The 19,963-nt window shown below is 38.7% G+C and overlaps 1 protein-coding gene across 1 annotated transcript in view; it reads left to right on the plus strand.

The window, feature by feature from the left end:
* Positions 1 to 19,963, plus strand: part of IFTAP (intraflagellar transport associated protein) — a 39,161-nt gene that overhangs the window by 2,143 nt on the left and 17,055 nt on the right. The window contains 2 exon segments of the mRNA XM_066551981.1: positions 2,038 to 2,112; positions 9,008 to 9,163. Coding sequence (XP_066408078.1) covers positions 9,055 to 9,163 — 109 coding nt within the window. The 5' untranslated portion in view covers positions 2,038 to 2,112; positions 9,008 to 9,054.

Genomic DNA, 19,963 nt, shown 5'->3' on the forward strand with positions numbered 1-19,963 from the left:
TGTCTCTTAATATTTCTTGAACTTTACATAAGCAAACAGTTCAGTATGTAATGGAAGGAATGTTTATCTGAGATTTTTGGACAGAAGTAGCTCTTAGACACTGCCTGGAATTGCTTTGGCTTTCCATGTATTTTCCTGCTAATTACAGTGTGTCAATACAGTGTGGTTGCTCTCTGGCTATGCTGACCTCCAACTGTAACCTTCCAATACCACTGATTCTTTTGGGCCATGGCTCATCTAACCCTGAACAGCTTTGGGGAACCCAAAGGATCTAACCTTATAAACAAAGAGTTTAAAGTGCTTTTTTGTGGCTTTATGCTCAAAACTGAAGTTGGATTAGCATTACAGCTGGTGCAGAGATAAACAGACAAATGCCTTTGTTGTGGTGCAACACAGGATACTGGGAGAGAGACACTACAAGGAGTAAAGACAAATAAGAAAGAAGGGGGAGTCACATAAACAATTGCCAGTTATGATGACTTGAGTCATGCTTCATCATATTTGGTGTTTTTATAGAAGGTTAAGCTGTAAGGATTATACAAATAAATGAGAATCTCAGCATTACTTTTATAAGCCCCCTGTTTGGGAAGCAGTAGACACCTGAGCTAGAAACTAAGTGAACAGAAAGAGAAAAACTAATATTCTCCCTGTTTATTTGAAAATCAAACAGTATTTTGAGCAGGTTTTTCAGATAAGAGTTGTTTATATGGCAAGAAGAGATCATAAGGAATTCAGATTTTGATGGATGCATTGGGAAATACATTTATAGAAGGATCAGATGAAGACAGAAGGTGTTTTTTAAAAACAGTAGCTAATGTAGTTTGAAACATGCTTACTATGGAAATAGATTGGACATAGTTACAATTTTGGGTGATGTACCATTTCAGAAACCCTATTAGATGCTCACAGAGAAGTACAGGAGGAACATCTTTTAGAGGCAAGGGGTAGCATGAGTGACCTAAACAGCAGCTGACATTACATATACCTTTGGATAGTCTTCCTTGTCTTCAGGCTTCTCCTATGGAAGCAAGGCTGCCATTGTTCTGTCTCCTAGATCCTAGTAAATCTAGGGTTTATGAGATGTCTCTAGATGACAGTGTTTAGGCACTGAGTCACTCACAGACCGTGTTTATTAGTTACTGTCCCCTTTGACCCTAGGCAGAAATGGTTTGTTCACCTATGTGCTTTGCCTGTTACCTGTTAGTTAGGCAACAAAAACATTCTAATCAGGAGAACAATGACTAATCAGTGCTGCTGTTTAGTGTGACATCTCATATTTTTCAGCATTGACAGTATTATTTATAGTAATTTCACAGTAATTTGAATGCTGCAAAATAATGAATGACTAATGAGTTGATCTTATGAACTGTAGCAAACGCAAAGACCCTTTTTTCATTTATACAAGAATAAGATATTTGAGCTGTACTGATTGGACACTGAGAGAATGAAATGCAGGATATAATGGAGTCTTAGCTAGTAAACACCCATTGCTGACCATTAATTAGTTTGCAGTTATTTTGATGAGAACACAGGTACCTAGTATAGAAGTAAATTGATTTTGCAGTATTGTGGGTTTTTTCCCTTTGATAGATCTGTTTTTTCATTTCCAAAATGGAAAAGCGTACCCCTGAAAAGCAAGTGCTGTTTCCAAATTGTCCACAATCAAAATCATATCCAGACACACACAGAAGTTTGAAGTCCTCCATAAAGAACCTTAAGGAAGGAAATTTTTTATATAGTATTTCTCAAAACATTTTCTAAGTGTATCAACCAAGTTTGCTTTGGGCAAAGCAGTAATTCAGACGTACCTGGCTGATAGCAGTTTTTTGCGTCCTCTGTAATCTTTCTGTGTAATTGGGATTCAAATGTGAGCAATGTGAGGAATCTTCTGTGACAGCCCAGTGGGCTCGTGGCATGGAGAGACAGCCTGATGGAGGGGATTCTATCTGCTTAATTTGCAGATGTGCTCCTGAGAACTCGATCTACCGTGGCTAACTGGCTGTGACTGGTTTGTTTCCTTTCCTCTCTTCTCTTCAGATGGCACAACAAGAAACCCACCAGTCTCCAGAAGCTTTAACTCTTTGCTGTGGAAGAAGCTCAGAGTGACGGCAGGTGCCTCTTAGGTTGTAAAAATCTGCAGCATATGCTTGTTTAGGGTTGAGTTTTTTTACACTGTTACACCTATCAACCTTGTGATCATCTTCAGAATTTTTCAGTGCTGTTTTAAAACGTAATTTAAAATAAATGTTGAGTTAAAAAATAATTTCAATAGGTAGTAAAAGAAAACAATTCTTGCTGGTTGGCATACTATTTTCCCCAGGAGTGCTCTGCTGCAAGCAGGCAATGACATTGAAACAGAGCAAAGGAAATGACAAATGCATGCAGTTCACTGAGTGAAGGCTGACTAAAAAGTCCAACTCAAAGTCCACTGAAGTAATTAGAAATGTCTTTTTTTCTCCTTCGGTCCTTCTGATCAGACCTTGAAAGACTAATAAAACTTTGCACCCTTCTGTGGCATTTTTCATCAGTTTCACAGTGCTTTTCTCCAACACCAAATAAATAATGAGACGCTGGGAAGTCCACTGGGAACATATCCTTTCAACAGCTAGCAGTGCTGGGGCACAGAGGATAAGCCACTTGCATAACACAGCACAACAAAGAAACAGAAAAACCTGGAAAACAATTTACTCTTCATAGCTCCCTGCTTTTGTTTTCCTGGCCCTACTTCACCCACTCCTGAGTTACAACATCTGCTGCACAGTATTTTAGAAATATCTCAACTCCCATTTGAAACTGCTGTGAGAATAGAAATAGAAGGAACTTGAAATGGAATTTGATTAGTACAGCAAAGCAAACACACCAAATGTTTGCGAAAATTGTCTTGAGACACTGAATAACTGTAATGCAGATAGGATGTGGTGATGTTTTTCATCTGAAATAGGAGTGCTAAGGCAGTGCTAAGGCACTGTGCCCTGTAGCATCCATATGGGCCTTTTCTTCTGAAACAAAGATAAAAGGAAACTGTAGTTCAGAGTTGAATGCTGAAGAACTTTCCCCAAAGTTGAGGGCTTTCAGATCACATTTGTTTGTATTTTCAGTAGGGCCTAGATAATACTCAGCAGCTTTTTATCTAAGTGTTTGATGTATTTGGACCCTTGTTTGGGTGTGTGGTTAAAGATCTACCAGCAAAAAAACCCAACCAAAACCCAACAAATATTTAAGTGAAAAATCTAGTTCCCAGTTGTGTCACTTTAATATTTTACATTAATTTTAGACTTTTTCTACCAGTTGACATGCCTTATCTTTAGAAATTCTTTTTCCAGTTACTGTGGTTGAGAAGATGGAGAAATTAAATTTTTTTGGTAACAGCATGTCATTTTTGGATGAGGACATGGTCTGTCCAAACTGGTCTCTAACTGTCAATGACAAAGTTCTTTGGAGAAGCTGCAGCAAATAGCTTCAGCTTAATGTATCTACCATGGTAGGCAAATTATGTTGAAAATTGTCCTGGTCATAGCAAGAAGACTTCCATCCTGAATTTAACTGGCAGAGAACCCATGTGAAAAGGAATAAATAGACTTTTCCTTCACAATTTCTATTTTAATAACATAGAGCTAGTATGTTTTCAGCAGATTGCTCACTGTTATGGAAATGCTTTATTACACTTGATTTTCTTCTTCTACAATTAATTTCTTAAAATAATATGTTGTTTGCGTCTTCTTCATCCCAAATCATTCCAAATTGCATTGAGATATTTCCAGGCTTTTCAGCATATTTTCTGCCAGTAAAACACAGTCATCTCTGAGCTGAAATGTAGCTGGCTTCCTGTGGGTTGCAGTAATGCACTCCAGCTCAGCAGGGAAAGGGAAAGCTGCCTTACTCATTTGTGTAGGGTTTGCCAGCCAGAATGCAAATGTGCTGGATACTTAGCCAGGACCCACAGGCTGAAACCTGTAAAAAAGGGCACAGGGAGTCCAGCATCCCACAGTCTTCAATTTTCTGTCTCATCTAAAACTGACAGTAAACAGTATTTAACTTGTGAGGGAGAGGGCTTTATTTGGAGGGCTTATCTAAAATATGTGATTGAATCCAGCTGTGCTTTGACTGTCAAATCCTGGACAATCACATTCCAGGGGGCAGGGGCTGCTGCAGTTTGGATGAAGTGTTACCCTTGCCATGGGCTTCCAGGTTATCTTTAAAGAGAGCAGTACTCTTGAAGCCATTGGAAATTCATAAAAAAAATTCTGCTCAGGTATGGCGCTGGCATAATAGCACTGAAATCCAAAAGGATCAATAGGCTTGCTTGCAATTAAAGCCCATGGATATATCCTTTAAAAGCTCATATGAGCTGGGCATGAGAGGCACATGCTTTTGTCCATCTAGAGGTCAGCTCTCAGGCTCAGTAATGCACTCAGGCAAGCAGATGCAGCTCCCATCCCCACAAATTGCTGATGCATTAAGTGTGTGCCCTTAAGGCCTCCTGCTGAAGGCAATGGCAAACATCCAGTTGATTTTAACAGGATTAGCTGTGTAGATCACATTGAATTGAGAGATGTTGGAAGGAACTTCATCTGAAAGTTTTTGTCCTTTGTAACTTTTAGTTTTTTTCCTCCAGCTGGGTTGACCTGCACCTGCTTGTGGCCAGAACTTGGTGCCTCTGTGTTTGCTCTGCCTCCCCACAGGTGGTGGTAGCAGGGAGGAGGAGGGAGAAAAGTAGGGCAGGACAGTAGAGCAGCGAGGGCTTTCTTCTGCAAGTGTAGATTTGCTAGATGTCTAGACAAGAAGGAGGCAGTTTTCTGCCTGCAGGAAAATGGGTAACTGCTTGACTCAAAATGTTTTATGTCTTTCTCAAGCAGGAATTCCCAGAATCACACCTTTCACCTGGCCTACTTTTAAAGCACCATCCTGGGATGTTTGTTAAGGCAGCACCCACGGTGCATAGCTAACAACAAGCATTTGTTAAGGACAGGCTTGAGTTCCAGCTTTGCCTGCCTTGCACCATGGAGGCTGATGATCTGCACTGCAGGCTCCAGCTCAGCATGGTAGGTGTAGGAGTGCCCTGCTGGCATCTGCTTTTGCAGCATGGAGGAGACACAGCTTTCTGGACCATTTGTGAGGGTGTTTCTGATGAGGCTGTGCTTTCAGGGTTGCATAAGCAACTATGACAGGCTGCCAAAGGGGAAATGCTGCGTCCTTCCCTTGCTCACACTGTCCCCTCGTATAGGCAAGCATGATCATACAGCTGAAAGGCAGATTGGAAAATATATCTTTAAACCAGAATATTATATGCATTTGCTCTGTTTACTCTCAGGTTTTGTATTGGCGGTTTATTTTGTATTGGTGGTTTATATTGTCTGCCCAAGAGATGGACTGGAGTGGTAGACCAGGAGGTGAAGAGGAAGTGAAGGTGGTGGTGGCGGCCTTTTTGGGAGCAGCCAGAACTTAGATAGATTTAAATTGATTCTGAGTTTACTTGTCTGCTAAAATCTCATTCTTTTTACAATGCTCCTACCTCATTCTTCATTGCTGCAGCAATTTTGTTAAAAGTGTAGTTACTGTGATAGCTCTGTAGGGAAAAAAGATGGGAAAAAGATTGTCCAGTGGTAACAGAGTATAAGATTTAAAAATAGTGTATTATGTTCAGTTTGATTTTTGCAGCCATAATTATAAAATCCTGATAACAGGTGTGCCTAGTGGATATTTTTCCTGAACCTATGGGTGAGCTATTAAAAAAACTCATTTATTAATCAGCCTTTTTTTAAAATTGAGAATGACTTCTAGGAGAGCAAATCCATAGTGTGAAAACCTGACTTGAAACTATGCTAGAACTGCTAGTGAAGTTGTTTTTTTTCCCTGAAAAATTAAATTACATAAGATTTTATTGTGTTTGTAGAGACAATTAGCTTTACTGCTCTTTCCTTAAAAAATTCATAATCTTGATTTTTCTTTCATTGCCTCTATTGTATTTTAAACAAACATAAAACACTTAAAAATGCAACATAAACGAGGAAATTTGTATTCCACCACATTTTATGTTGTTTAATAGAATTAATAACTATATAATTGAAATCATGCTAATAATCACTGGACCTGCCTCTTTGATTCAATGCAGAGATTTCTAATTTGTCTTAAACTGCTCTGAAGAAGACTGTGTTTTGAGAAATAAAATTGATTTTGCACAATCTGCTGATGATCAGCAAGGCTTAATGAATGATTGGCTCAAGAAACCTCATTAAAGTCATTTGGATGGATGAGCAGGAGTGAAATGCAAAAAGAAGAAAGCATAGTTGCTGCTTGAATGCATCACTTACTGATATTTGATTCTAAAAGTATCCAAAGCCAGCACAAGGAAAAGATCAGATACCCTTGCTTTACTTTCCTTGACACTTCCAAATTAGTTTGATTCCTTTGGGGAAAAAAGAAGATAAGTTTTTGATTTTAGTAGTATCTATTCTTTACCAGAACAATGTAGTAATTTCATTCCTTGAAGTGTCATTGTATCAACTTTTTAAGTTGTGGAGGATTCCAATCCATTACTGTGTATTTTTTCATTTTTTCAGGATAGTTTAAAGAAGTCATTGCCTTGAGGCTGTGAATTGGGTGTTTGCTGAAGCCTTTTAATTTTGTAGAATCTACTGGTTAGCTCCTTAGCAAAGGTGAGAGTCTTCTGGTCAGCCTGGTTTCAGCTGTTCACCTCACAAAACTTTTCTGTGCCTGACACAGTGTGGTGATCATTTAAGAGAGACTCTGGAATAAAGTAGGTGGGAAGGAGCAGAAAACAAAGTGGAATGAAAATGAAAAAAATATCAAAGCCTTGATGGGTTGAGATAAATTTTTGAATACCCTTCTTGTACCATCCATCCTAAGCACATATTCAGTTTCAGGGATAGTAGATATTCCCCACATACCATCATCTGCACTTGCTGTTATTTAGGGCGATGCTACAGCACCAGGCAGATCTGGAAAATGATTGCAAACAGGGAACAGGTAGTTCTGGCTGCCAGTCTCTCCTCTGTTGTCTGGGAAAGTGGCTGTTTTTCTGACAGAACCTAGGCTTTCATTAGGACCTGGCTGGTTTTTGCTCTCCGTGAGGAGATGATTCTGTAGACCTCAATAACAGCTGTGCAAGGGAATATCTGAAGTGAAGTTTCCCACATTCTGTAGGAAGTAGAAGCTGCACAGCAGAGTAAGAATTGAAATACATGAGTTTTGGTACCACCTGGTCTGGGTGCTGAATCTCAGGCTGGTGATCTGGTGGCTGCAGAGCATGGCTTTCACAGAGAAGGCTGTCATGCAGATGGTTAAGAATATGATTATGCCCCCAAAATGCATATTAATTTTCTAGTTTCCTAGAGCATTTTAGAGTGAATTAATGTAAGCTTGGCTGTCAGCCCTCCACTAACTTGTTTTTAAATAATTTAAATTCCTGGTGACTTGTTTTTTTAATCTGTTATTTGGAATAGTATTTGTTTTCTCTTCCTTCTGGGAGGGAATATTTTTAAGTTTATTTTGTTAGTGTTTGTAAGGGAGCTGGAGATCCTAGACATCATACTTCAAAGAAGAACAAAGTTATTAACTTTTTATTGATTAGATATATACATTTTTTCTTTTACAATAGCCTTACAAATCACAGCACTATTTCAGGTAATGATTTTAATAACCATAATGAGGAATAGAAGGCACTGCTTGCCTCTTAAAGCCCTGTAATAGACATAACTCCGAGAGTCTGCTGAGTTATATTCTGCTTTGTCAGTCCACAGAGAGATTAATAATGGTTGTAAATTTTGTAAAACATTAGAAAACTTAAACCTTAAGTCATGTGGGTGTGCATGTATTTTTATATCTTCAGAACATTAGTCTTCCTTGGAAGCAGGCAATGCAACAAAATTAGAGCTTTATGTTAGAAGTCATGCTTTCTTTTCTTTCTGGTCTCCAAACAATTCTTTTTCAATCTTATTTAACTTCAGTATCAGGTTGGCAGCCTTTCCTTAGTATTATTGAAGTTTTGCTGAAGAATTAAGCTTTCATTCCCAAAATCCACCTCTTAATGTTGCGGTAAATCAGGAGAGGAGACAGAGGAACACATGCAAATCAAGCGTTTTGCGTATAATGCGCTCCTGCATCTTGATCAGCTTATGTGTGCAAACTGATTCTATTAGCGTGGACCTATGTGTATGAAAAATAAGTAATATGGGTGACTGCTTAGCATCATGCAGCTGTTAAAATGCATTTACACAGATTTTATGAGTTAGGAGCAAGGTCAACTTCAGCATGCTTCACCGAGGGCTGTTCAGGACCCATAGAGCCTGGTTAAGTGATGAAGGTGGGCTGCAAAGCTGTTGCTGTGTGACAGGAGAGTGGAGCTCCCTTCCTTCAGCTCTCAGCATTTGTTCACTTCTCAAGAGTGATCCTCACATTCCTGTATGGCTGTCTGGCTCCAGCATGCTCTCCCTGTCCTGTGTCCTGCCTCAGCATAAACACACACACACACACACACACACACACACACACACACACACACACAGATGTGTGTCATTGGGATTTAATGTGTGGTCCAAAATTTGAGTTTGTGGCTTTGATGGTACAGTGAGCAGTGCACCTGAAGGTGATGGATTCAATCCAAAATTTGAATGTACAGCTGTGTCCTGATTGTTAAATACAACATGCTGTTTGTGTCACTGTTTCTGCAAAGAAGGCAGGGTTTGAAGGACTGAACAACTTAAGGGAGTGAACAACACCAAGAGAAGCTGGTTCTTCTGTTGCCCATATTACCCAAGGTCATACATTTCAAGCATAAATGATCATAATTTCTTCCTTTGTACTTAAAATTTCTATGTCCATGTGAATTTTGGGAGAAATGTTGAGTAAAGTTCCACTGATGAGATAGAACTACACAAGGAAAGAAGAAAAAGTATACTTTCTAGTGCCCATCTATGTGAACTAGGGACTTTTCTGTTGATTTGTTTTCTGCCTGCAGGTATATATAGCTCTTTTCTTTCTATTGCAGGAGCAGCCTACAAAACCAGATATACCTGTTTGACTCTCAAGGTGTGGATGATCATGGGAGAACAACTGTTAAAGAGCAGCATCCTTGATCAATTTGTTAATAGCCATGAGCAGTCATATGAGGAGTTTCTAAATACATTCACATATCTTTTGAAAGGTATGTAATTTCCCAAATCTCCTGTTAGATACCACAGACAGAAGGAAAGATAAAAAGACAAGCAGTGGTATTTACTCACCTGCTTTGTGACTTTAGGCAAATCCTTGTGATGCTTTTGTTTTTCCACTCAGCAGTGGGAACTCTCAGGACAGCTTTCTACAGATTGTTTCCCAGGCTGCTGTGTCTCTACAGGTGGTTAGCCATTTATGCTTACTTTAGGGAGGAGGTGGGAACATGCACTGTTTGGAAGGATAGATGTTTCCTAAGTACATCTTGCATTGTTTTGCTTGAGAAGTCTCCATAAAAGAAGAGCCTAAGGAAAGTACTTAATAGAGTGAGATGGCCTGAGATTAGAAGTGTGCAATTTGGGTACTTTTACAGCTTTACTGACACGGGATGACTGCGCTGTGCCTGTGTGTGTGCCTTCTAAAAAGTGATTGCATTCTGTGATGAAACAGTTACCTGGAGGGATGTGGATATTGTCTAAATTGATTTCAGCTAGGCTTTCAACACTGTCCTTCACAAAATCCTTGTAGGCAAACTCAGGAATTGTGAGCTGGATTAATGGACAGTCAGGTGGGTTGAGAACTGGCTGAGTGGCAGATCCCTGAGGGTCATGTTCAGCTCACAGGGTCTGGCTGGGGCCCTGTCACTGGTGGGGTCCCCCAGGGTTCAATACTGGGCCCAGTCTGGTTTACCTAATTCATCACTGACTTGGAGGAAGGGGCAGAGGCCTCCTCAGCAAGTTCCTGCAGACACAAAGCCAGGAGGAGTGGCCCATACCCCAGAGAGCTGTGCAACCCTTCAGAAGGGCCTGGACAGGCTGGAGAGACGGGCAGAGAGGGACCTTCTGCAATTCAACAAAGGCAGGTGCAGGTCCTGCTCCTGGGCAGGAACAGCCCCCTGCAGCAGCACAGGCTGGGGGCTGAGCTCTTGGAAAGCAGCTCTGTGGAGAAGGACCGGGGGTCCTGGTGGAAAACAAGCTGTCCATGAGCAGCAGTGGCCAAGAAGGCCAATGGGATCCTGGGGTGCATTTGGAGCAGCAGTGCCAGCAGGCCAAGGGAAATGATCCTGCCCCTCTACTCAGCCCTGGTGAGGCACATCTGGAGTGCTATGTCCAGTTCTGGGCTCCTCAGGACAAGAGAGACTTGGAGCTCCTGAAGCAGGTCCAGCAGAGAGCTACAGAGATTATTAAGGAGCTGGAGCATCTCAGTTAGGAGGAAAGGCTGAGGCAGTCTGGCCTGTTCAGGCTGGAGAGGAGATGAATGAGAGGGGACCTTATCAATGTCTATTGGTGTGTGACAGGAGGGTGTCAGAGGATGGAGCCAGGCCTTTCTCAGTGGTGCCAAGCAATAGGAAAAGCGGCAATGGGCAGAAACTGATGCACAGGAGTTCCACCTGAACATGAGGAAGAACATCTTTGCTTTGCAGGTGACCGAGCACTGGAAGAGATTGCCCAGAGAGGGTGTGGAGTCTCCCTCAGTGGACATTATCAAGATCTCTCTGGATACAATCCTGTGCAAGGTGCTCTGGGATGACCCTGCTTAAGCAGGAAGGTTGGACCAGGTGACCCACTGTGGTCACTTCCAACCTGACCCATCCTGTGTCAAGCTAACAGGTAACTTGGATGAAGGTACAGCAGGACATCAGAGAGATGATTGGGCTGAAAAGATCTCATGCTCTGCAGATGAAATAAAAAGTGGAGCTTAACCTTGATTTGAGCATTGCTGAGTTACAGAATTCCAATTCTGTAGCTCAGGTTCACATTTTTTAACCATGTTCAGACAGGTGCCATAAAAATAAGTGCAAGCTACATATTACTCACAATTCTCTTTACCACTACTTTGCACTAGAAGTGATGTCCTCATACTATTGCAGAAGCACTGTATTTTTCAATTACAGCATGTGGTATGCCCCATTGATTGGTACTCAGAAGTCTGTCCTGTCCTTATCCTTCAGGCAGAACTAAGTGTTAGTCACAAGCATTGAGCAAAATTCAGTGGGGGACCTGAAGCTGCCACAGGAATAATCTTGTGCCAACTTTCTGTCTCTCCTGCCTATAAAATATAGAAGAGAAAGGAGACACTGGGGAATGAGATAAGAGGATTGAAAATCTGGTTCTGGTCTTCTTATGTATGATTGATACACTGGGGATAGCTCCTATCATAGAAGCATGCTGCATATCATGATGCTACTTGCAAAAAGCCTCAGTGTGTATTTCAGTTACTTTCACTGTCACTGCAGGCATTTGCCACTAAAATCATATAAAAGGTAGAGCTTTACCTGAATCAAATGCTTAGAAATGCAGGTTCTTATGATGGTATGAACTGAACAGCTCAACTTGTTTTCCTCCCACTTTCATTTTCCTTTAAAAGTACCCAACATGCTGGTTTGCACTATAAACTAGTGACCTGCAAAATTCTACTTAAAGCATAAAACATACATTGTCATCTGATAGATTTTTGTCTGTCATAACACTGGAAACAGAAAACACACAGAACTAATTGGATCCCATTGATTTCACAGAGTAACATATTTACAGAAGGTGATTTTCACTTGTGCGTGATTTTATCCTAGGTGCGCAGTTGGCATTGCAAGGATATTTTCAGCTGAAGTTTCTATGTTATTCTTGAAAGCATCTCATAAGAATCTGAAACTCTAGTGATTTTTAAACTTTTATTCATATGTTAAATTTACACACAGTGAAGCTGTAAAGAATATACCTTGAGTAGAAGGACCCAAACATCCTTGGCTGTTCTAGCCTAGCTAAAAAGAACCTTTTGAGGCTATAAATAGCCTGGAGTGACTCCCTGTGAACACATTAGGACCTTCTGCTGAGAGTATAGTTTCATTCTTATGAATGTGGGAAACAGGATTAATGAACTTTTACATTCCTGACTTCAATTTGGCTTTTTGAGAATTGCTTATATCCTAATCAAGAAAATCACATTTTTAGAATGTTGTCTTTTTATTGTATCTGAATGTGTGATATTACCTTTGATTACTTCTCTTCTTCCTTCTTCTATTTGGAAAGATACTCTCTTAGTTCACATAGAACAAGATCTGGAGTCAAAATAAGTCTTTCTAAATTCTGTGTAATTGGTTTCATGATATGTGTTTGGTTTAACTAGCACAGAGATATGTTATAACTTAGCTGGACCATAAAACTACATGTTTGATATGGAATTTTAATCTTCCAGATTTTAGTATTCCTAAAAATCCCAGTGGTTCTGTTTTTTAAAATGTGTTTGGTGCAGTGAGAAAATGAGAGTTCATAGACTAATTGACAAGTAAATCCTACAATAAGACTATTTATTCACATCTACAAATCTGATGGAAAATGGATAAACATACATGAATATATTTTTGAAACCCTGACCTCAGCATATAAAACATACTGCTCCAACAGAACATGACCTATATAGCTTAAATAAATAAAATTTTAAAATTATAGGAGTATTTCCTCCATAAGTAGATTTTTTAAAACCTTTTTTATTGGTTCTAGGTCAAGATTCTAGTTAAGTCTCTTTATTGTTCCTATTTAGAGCATCCAAATTGTGTTTTTTATCATAGGGATAATATTAACAAGATGAATATATGGGCGAAAGGGCTGGTGAACCCATGGGAATGTAATTTAGTAAATTACAGCATGAGTCCAGGAAGATGAAATCTTTCATACTCACTGTAAAGCTTTGCAGTTGAAGGAGCGTCAGAAGAGCTGAATTTACAAAGGAGTGGATGATACAGATTTCTGCAGATGTGGTCAATAAGTGGTGAGTTCAAAGCTACACTCTTTCTAGAAAAACTTTGGACAAAAAAGTCATGGAAATCCATCCAACTCCACTTTTGAAAAAATTGCCACAGAGGACAAAAGCCTCTTTCAAATCTTAGGGAGAGTGTTTTAAATCTGGTGCAGAGCTATGATGGTCAAAATCAGAAGGCAGCATCTGCTCATATTTTAAAACTCAGAGGAAGAATGGGAAATTCACTGGAGCATAAAATATCTCATTTGACCTTGTACAAAAAATACAGAAGAAAACCCCCAAATGGTCCAAGCTTCAAAATTTTCATCTTGATTTTAAATTATTCCTCTCCCACTTCTAAAAATACAGGATTAGGGGTCATTCAGCTGGATAGGAAAATGCTGCCATGAACAAAAATCTTACCCAAATGCAAATTAAGATTTGCATTTTTTCCATGGTTCTGGGCATTTGACCACTAGGATTAAATTAATTCCATTCCTGCTGATAATTTTGCTGTATTTCCTATACCTCCCACTGCCTGGCAGTGTATTGAAGTCCAGGGAACTTCATGAGACCCATCTAAGCAAGGCACAGCTTGGATTGAAACTTCTTAGCCCTAGTGCTGTTGTTTTGATGCTTCTGTGCTGAACAAACTGTCAAGTGGAGGAAGTTTGGAAGTTACTGATTACTTCTGTGCTTACAGGTGGCATGCCAGGGCCATATTCTGTGTTGTGCTCAGATTAACTTAATTCCCCAGTGAAAGCTGGGCAAGATATTCAGTTCACAGTCCTTTTTACTGTAGCTGTCTACTTCCTTTTTACATTAACCACATTTAGGAAAAACAACAACTTTAAACTTCCCATATAAGTGTCAGTGGGGGCACTTTACAAATGTCAGTCTTCACAGCAGAAAGCATAGCAGAGAACTGTATGAGAAGTGACAGTGAATGCACTTATATTTTAAAAATAGATCAGTAGGACAATGCTAACCCCAAGAGAAATTTCAACCTATGAGTAGATTTGCCAATAAAAGCAACTAGACAGTTCAGTAAAACAAATTAAATTAATCTGTCATCCCCAGGGAACTTAAACAGGGCATGAAATAGAAAAATAGCGTCAATTCAGAGCTTTTTATTGATGTGTTGTGCTGGATCATTTGATAGAATTGGGTGGGAGACAAAATTTGCAGTTTTCTATTGATCATAAATTCAGTAGCTATCTCTGTGTAGCCTTTATTCAATATAGTATAAAATCAAATACCATACAGAGCCCCTAAATATAGGAAAAAATACCAGACATAGAAATGCAAACGTAATAGATTATTTTTGAAATAATAAGAACTGATCTGTTTTATGGATATATGTTTTCCTGGTGTTTGCTCTGGAAGATACTTCATCTCAATTATACAGACAGAAAAAAATAGGCCGAAAGGAGGGAGATGACTTGTGCATTTGCACAATAGCTCAGTGGCAGCACCAGATAAGTACAGGGGCACTCAGGTCCTGGAAACTTGAACAGCTCTTGAACAGTAGTGCTTCCCTAATAGCAATGCTTTGTTTCCTGTGATGCCTTTATTACTAAAGAATTTCTGAAGAGTATTTCAGATTAAAAAAAATAAATATTTTCATTCTCTTGCATAACTGAGATTTTTTTAGAACATAGAAAGGGAAATATTTAGTAATTTTGCTGTTGATACTTTGGTAGAGGTTCTATCCTGTAGCGGCATATTGGCAGTGATTGAATTCTGGTAATATGAAAAGCAGTAACACAGAGTGAATTCTGCTGTACCTCATCACCTTGTCTAGAAAGGCATCAAAGTGCACTAAATGCAGCTGTTGGCTTAGTTTCATGTATTGCAGTGAGCTGAGGAAGCCCATGTGGAAACATGTGGAAATGACACAGAGCAAATAATGTCAGAGCTCAGAGCTGTGTATGAGTGACTCAACAGGACAATCAGAAGTCGAGTGACCTCACTTCCAATTTAGTGCTGAACTCTTTGTAGAATTGGGTACTTTTCAGTGTTCAGTATAAAATTAAATAGAAGTGCCTAATTTCAAGAAAGTAGGCTTTTGCCTTAAAAAAATAAGTCAGGCCTTTTAGGGATGCCTTATTGTTGTGACAATAATATCCAAATTCCAGCATTTTCAAAACTCTTGGGCCTTCTGACATTTTATTTTCTTCCCACCTGCTGTCATCTTTTTTTATATTATTTGTTAAGAAATGAATACTTTGTGTGTAAAGGTCAGATGCTTTTAATTATGTACAATTTGCTTGTTTCTTTCAGCACGTACCTATTCACCCATTAGTGCTGAATTCTTCTAGGATGCAAGCACACTGAAAGACTTCAAGATTGATCCTGCCCTGATTTATTAGTACATCACATTCTTTTAAAAGTACATTCTTTAAAAGTACATCACTGTTCTTTTTAAAGTGCTCCCAACGTATGTATTTAATGTAGTTTCCTTGCGCTGAGGAGATCTTTAAACAAATTTGTGCTTTTTTTGAGTGTAAAAAAAAAAAAACAACCAAAAAACCCAAGTATTTAAAAAATAAACTCCAAAGGTTCAAAGTATGGCTTAGTATAACCCAAACTCAGAAAGAAGTCTGGAGTTCTTGTACATCTCTTGAAAGAAATAGGATTTTGCTTGTACAAGCTCCTGAAATGGTGTAGGGCACATTTGCCTTGTTATTTAACTGACAGCATTAGTATTCAAATGGAGAAGGTATCCAGCAACAACACTGCAGAGCTGTGAAAGAATCATATGAATTTTTAAATGATCAGATGGGGTGAATGAGGAATAAACAGGAAATACTGCCCTTTTTCTAACACTGAGACTATCAAAAGCACAACAGAGACATATATATTGATACAGATAAACACTACATAAAACCAGAACACATATGTTCCATTAAGTACAAAGGAAGAGATACTGATACAATAAAAAACCAGCTAAATTTTTGAAAATTAGGAGCTCAGTTGGTTTTAGAGAAGTATTGCTGTACATTAAGCTAGAGCAGGTCTGTGAGAGCAGCTGAAAATATACTTGATAGTAGCAGTCATTCATCTTTCCCCTGAAGGAACACATAAAAAAGTCCTTTCCTGACTTACTTTTAAACATACTACAATAAGTATCCAAAAATGGCAGTCAAAAGTAACTATCAGGACTTAAGAGTTTACCCTTTTAGGTTAGAGTTAGGCTCACTGAAATTACTTGTCCCAGTCCACGGAATAGGTATTATCCTAGCTGAGGAAATAATACAGTGGAATTTCCTTAAGAAATGGGTAAATTTAAATTAAAAAATAAGCCCATGTTACTGATTATAGTAAAACCTGACCTTTTCTGAAGAGGGAAGAAAAAAAGTCTAGACAATACTTTCTGCTGACTGTTTGTCATTTAATCAGGATAAGATCAAAGACGTTAGGGGAAAAGGCTGCACCAGCTGAATTTTTGTGTTACAAATATTAATTTCCACACTGAGGTAAATGTTTTAGGCAAGGTCTTTGCTGTAAAGGAGTTCTGTTTGCTCAGTACTACTGTGAGATCACTTCCATTGAAATTAGTGCAGATTTTGATGGAGTGAGATTGGAATGAATCTTACATGAGTTCAGACAGTTATGGGATAGACACTGCAGATGCTGAGTGTGGGCAGATATGGTACAATATCTGTAAAACATCCACTGCCTAAGCCCTTAGACTCCTAAAGCAGGACTACATGACGAAATTTAGGTGCCTGAATTACACCTGAATTGCTCTTAATTTTAGACAGGCATGTACGACTCAAGTACTGAAATCTTCCAGGTACATACTATATGGGATAATTCTTCTATTGAAAAGACAGTCAAACTGCACTGATATACAGCAATTTATACATAAAAATACAAGGAAACAGAAAGGTATCTGGTTAACATAAATCAGAATAGCTTTTTTAAGCTAAGTAACTTTAAAGCACTATGTTCTATTCCCAGCAGGACAATATACAAGTAGGAAGGCTACAGATTTTGGTAGGGTTATTGTGTCATAGGGTTACTGCAGAAAATGTGGGAGCTGCTTTGATCGAGTTAACAAAAATTAAGAAAAGGTTCTAAAAATTATCTTCTCAGCAAACTGGATTTTTAGCCTTGAAATTTCTTTTCCTCTTACAGCTTGTAGTTAAGGGTAAACGAATGCAGTGCTGTACAATGGTTTACATGGTTACAAGTAGTTAAATACAGGTAGTTCTAGAGCCTGTTACCACCTTGTGAACATGTCAAAGTGGTATTTTATGGAAAAATTTCAGTGACAGCCTTTTTTTCTTGTTTTAAAATGTTTGCTGATGTGTTTGAAGAATGGAGAAAGTGAATGAACATGACATTTGTATTTGTTATCTCTGCTCAAGACAGTTATTATAGTACTGTGAGTAAAATTTTTTTTTTGTTTTTTTGTTCAGGAGTCCTGCAGAAAGTCACTGTAATATTTGAATTCCAGGTTTTCCATCAAAGCATAACTTAGAAGAGATTTAAGGAATTTGTAGGCCTTCTGCTGGCCCTCAGTCCAGGATTTGAGGACAAAAAAATAAATTGGAACTAAAATGGTAGCTTTGCTGTATGAGTTTTTTGTTGTTGTTGTTGTTGCTGTTTTATAGCTAAAGGGGCCTGTTTCTAAATCTCAACAAGTTTTTGGTTTTGAAATTAATTAATCCAATTGAAAAAAGTGGGAAGTACCTGTTAGTTTGAATTGGTTTGTCCAGTGTATTCTGTAGTATGTTATTGATTGCTCTGTCTGGTCTGGCTTTGAAATGCTTCAGACCATGAGAATTTTATCATTCTTCTGAGGCTACTATGTCATCTGAGAGATTTCACTGACAGTAAGTTTTTCCTGATAATACAGGTAGCTGCTCTCTTCTCTGGTTTTGTGATAAGTGACTCCATTATTCTTTGAAATATGTGGGTAATCACTAGATATTTTCAAAAAATTCCTGTCCAAATTGGAAGACAAAGAGAATTTTAGGCAATATAGAGGATAGATAGCAGGAGAGAAAAAATTTGTCAAGTTGGATATCCTTTTTGATTGAAACATGTTTCTGAAGTCTGCACCATACTCATAGTGACACACAATTTTGATGGATACTGCTCTTGAGAGACTGAGATGTACTTTTCTAGAGATCTAAGTTGGCTTGTTATTTCATTTTTAAGATACTGACAGTGAAATGACTAAAAAGTGAGACAGAATCTGTCTGCAGAATAAATATGTGAATCTTTGTATCATTTCAACTTTCTTCCTCTGCTACATTTTGTTGTGTTCGTATCCCTTATTTTTGATTTTTATCACATATTGTGAAGGCCAGTGTTCTACAACAGGATCTTGGCAGGTTGAGAGCTGTGACTGTGAATAATGAGTCAATTATCACTTAGTCAGGGGAAAGGCAGAGTGATCCTCTTGCTGGCTTGAATGCCATCCTTCCTTCTTCCCCTTCTCTTCAAAAAGTAAGAACAGAAATGGTTGAAATTCAGAACTCTATCAAAGAAATACACCTCTGATGCTTGTCTTCAGATTGTAGTTTCTTTAACTTCAAAACAACTTTTGTGTGGCTTTTTAAATAATATTTTTTAAGTTATTACAGTGACTGCTTCAAAGGGGCCAGTTATGTGGTGCATGCATTGGGAGGCTGTAGGTGTCAGGAGTTGCTTTGAGCAGCTGAAGTTGGCTCTTACTGGTCCTGAGGGACTGGGCTCCAGGCTGGCAACATAATGTTTAAATCACCTGCCCCCCTTTAATTTATATGGCATTGCCTCATTATGCACATGGTTGCATAGTAGATGCTCTGTCCACAGAATTGCATTTAACAACTGCTTTGGGTTGCTTAGAGTTTTTCTTCTGAATTTTTCTTCACAAGCAGTCATGAATCTAGTATCACATTGCAATGCTGAATGTTTCATCAAATGTATTGTTTAATATTCTCTAACCCAGTAACTTTGCAATGGTCTTAACCAGAAAAAGGTTTCCGTTAAGAGTTTATGACTGATCTCTTAGGAAAAGGGATAGTGCTTCTAAGCTGTAGTCTGGGGTTGGTAAATGGCACATAAATACTCTGAATGCACTTGATTTCTTACTATCTAATTTAATCTTTCTAGCTGTGATAATAGCTCAGGTGTCCAGAAAATATATAACCTAGTAAAGCAAGTTTGTCAGCTCATATGTGTGCCCTAATTATAACTGCCCAACTATGTGTCATAGGTCTTTTGATGCTAAAAGTGGTATTTTCTCTGGAGAACTCAGAGCCTGTATTTTTGAGAAGGATGATCCGATTTATAGCCCAGAAGAATGACCACAGTGGTATGCAAGAAAAGCATGGGCTAGTGCAGGAATGTCATGTTTACTCTGAGTCTGTTGGCTCTATGAATTATGCTTTTGATCTTTCCAGTGATGATTTCTTTTGTCTCTCTGTTGGTCTGGTGAGAAAAGTGTATGGCTTCCAGAATCTTTTTATCACTTCTCTTACAGAAATGCTCCTGGTGTGCACAGGGAGAACCCTGGGTTGCTCCTCAGGCTCTGTTGGTACTCTGCTGGTCCGCAGATGTTCAGCTGCATTATTTGCCAGTACACATTTGCCCCAAAATACATTAATATTCTTTTGTGGCTTGTCAGTCTTTAAGATAAAAATGGCAAGTTCTTAGGATAAAACAGGAAGCCCATCCTGTTTTACTGCTAAAGTAAAAAAAAGAAGGAAGTTTTTTTAGCTAGCCATCTAGTTCTTCGTGTAAAGTAGGGTGATAGTAAAATTATCTTCAAATAGTGGGTGACCATTTTACAAGTCAAGAATTTAAAAGAGTTTCATGTCTAATACTGCTACATTTCCATAGCTTAAAAAGAGAGTGTGTTGGAAAACGTGATGGCTCATATGTACTGCTGTATCCAAATACTGTTTTAGGAAAGCTCTTGCAAAAGAAGCAGGGAGAAGCAAGATGTTACAGAGACCTGGGATTTAGGAATTATTCACGGGATCCATCTGTTATTTCAATAAACATTGAAACCTGTTTACTAGATTGCTCTGCAGTTTGCTTTCTATGAACCCTAACT

The sequence above is a fragment of the Molothrus aeneus genome, chromosome 6, assembly GCF_037042795.1.
Source record: "Molothrus aeneus isolate 106 chromosome 6, BPBGC_Maene_1.0, whole genome shotgun sequence".
Lineage (NCBI taxonomy): Eukaryota > Metazoa > Chordata > Aves > Passeriformes > Icteridae > Molothrus > Molothrus aeneus.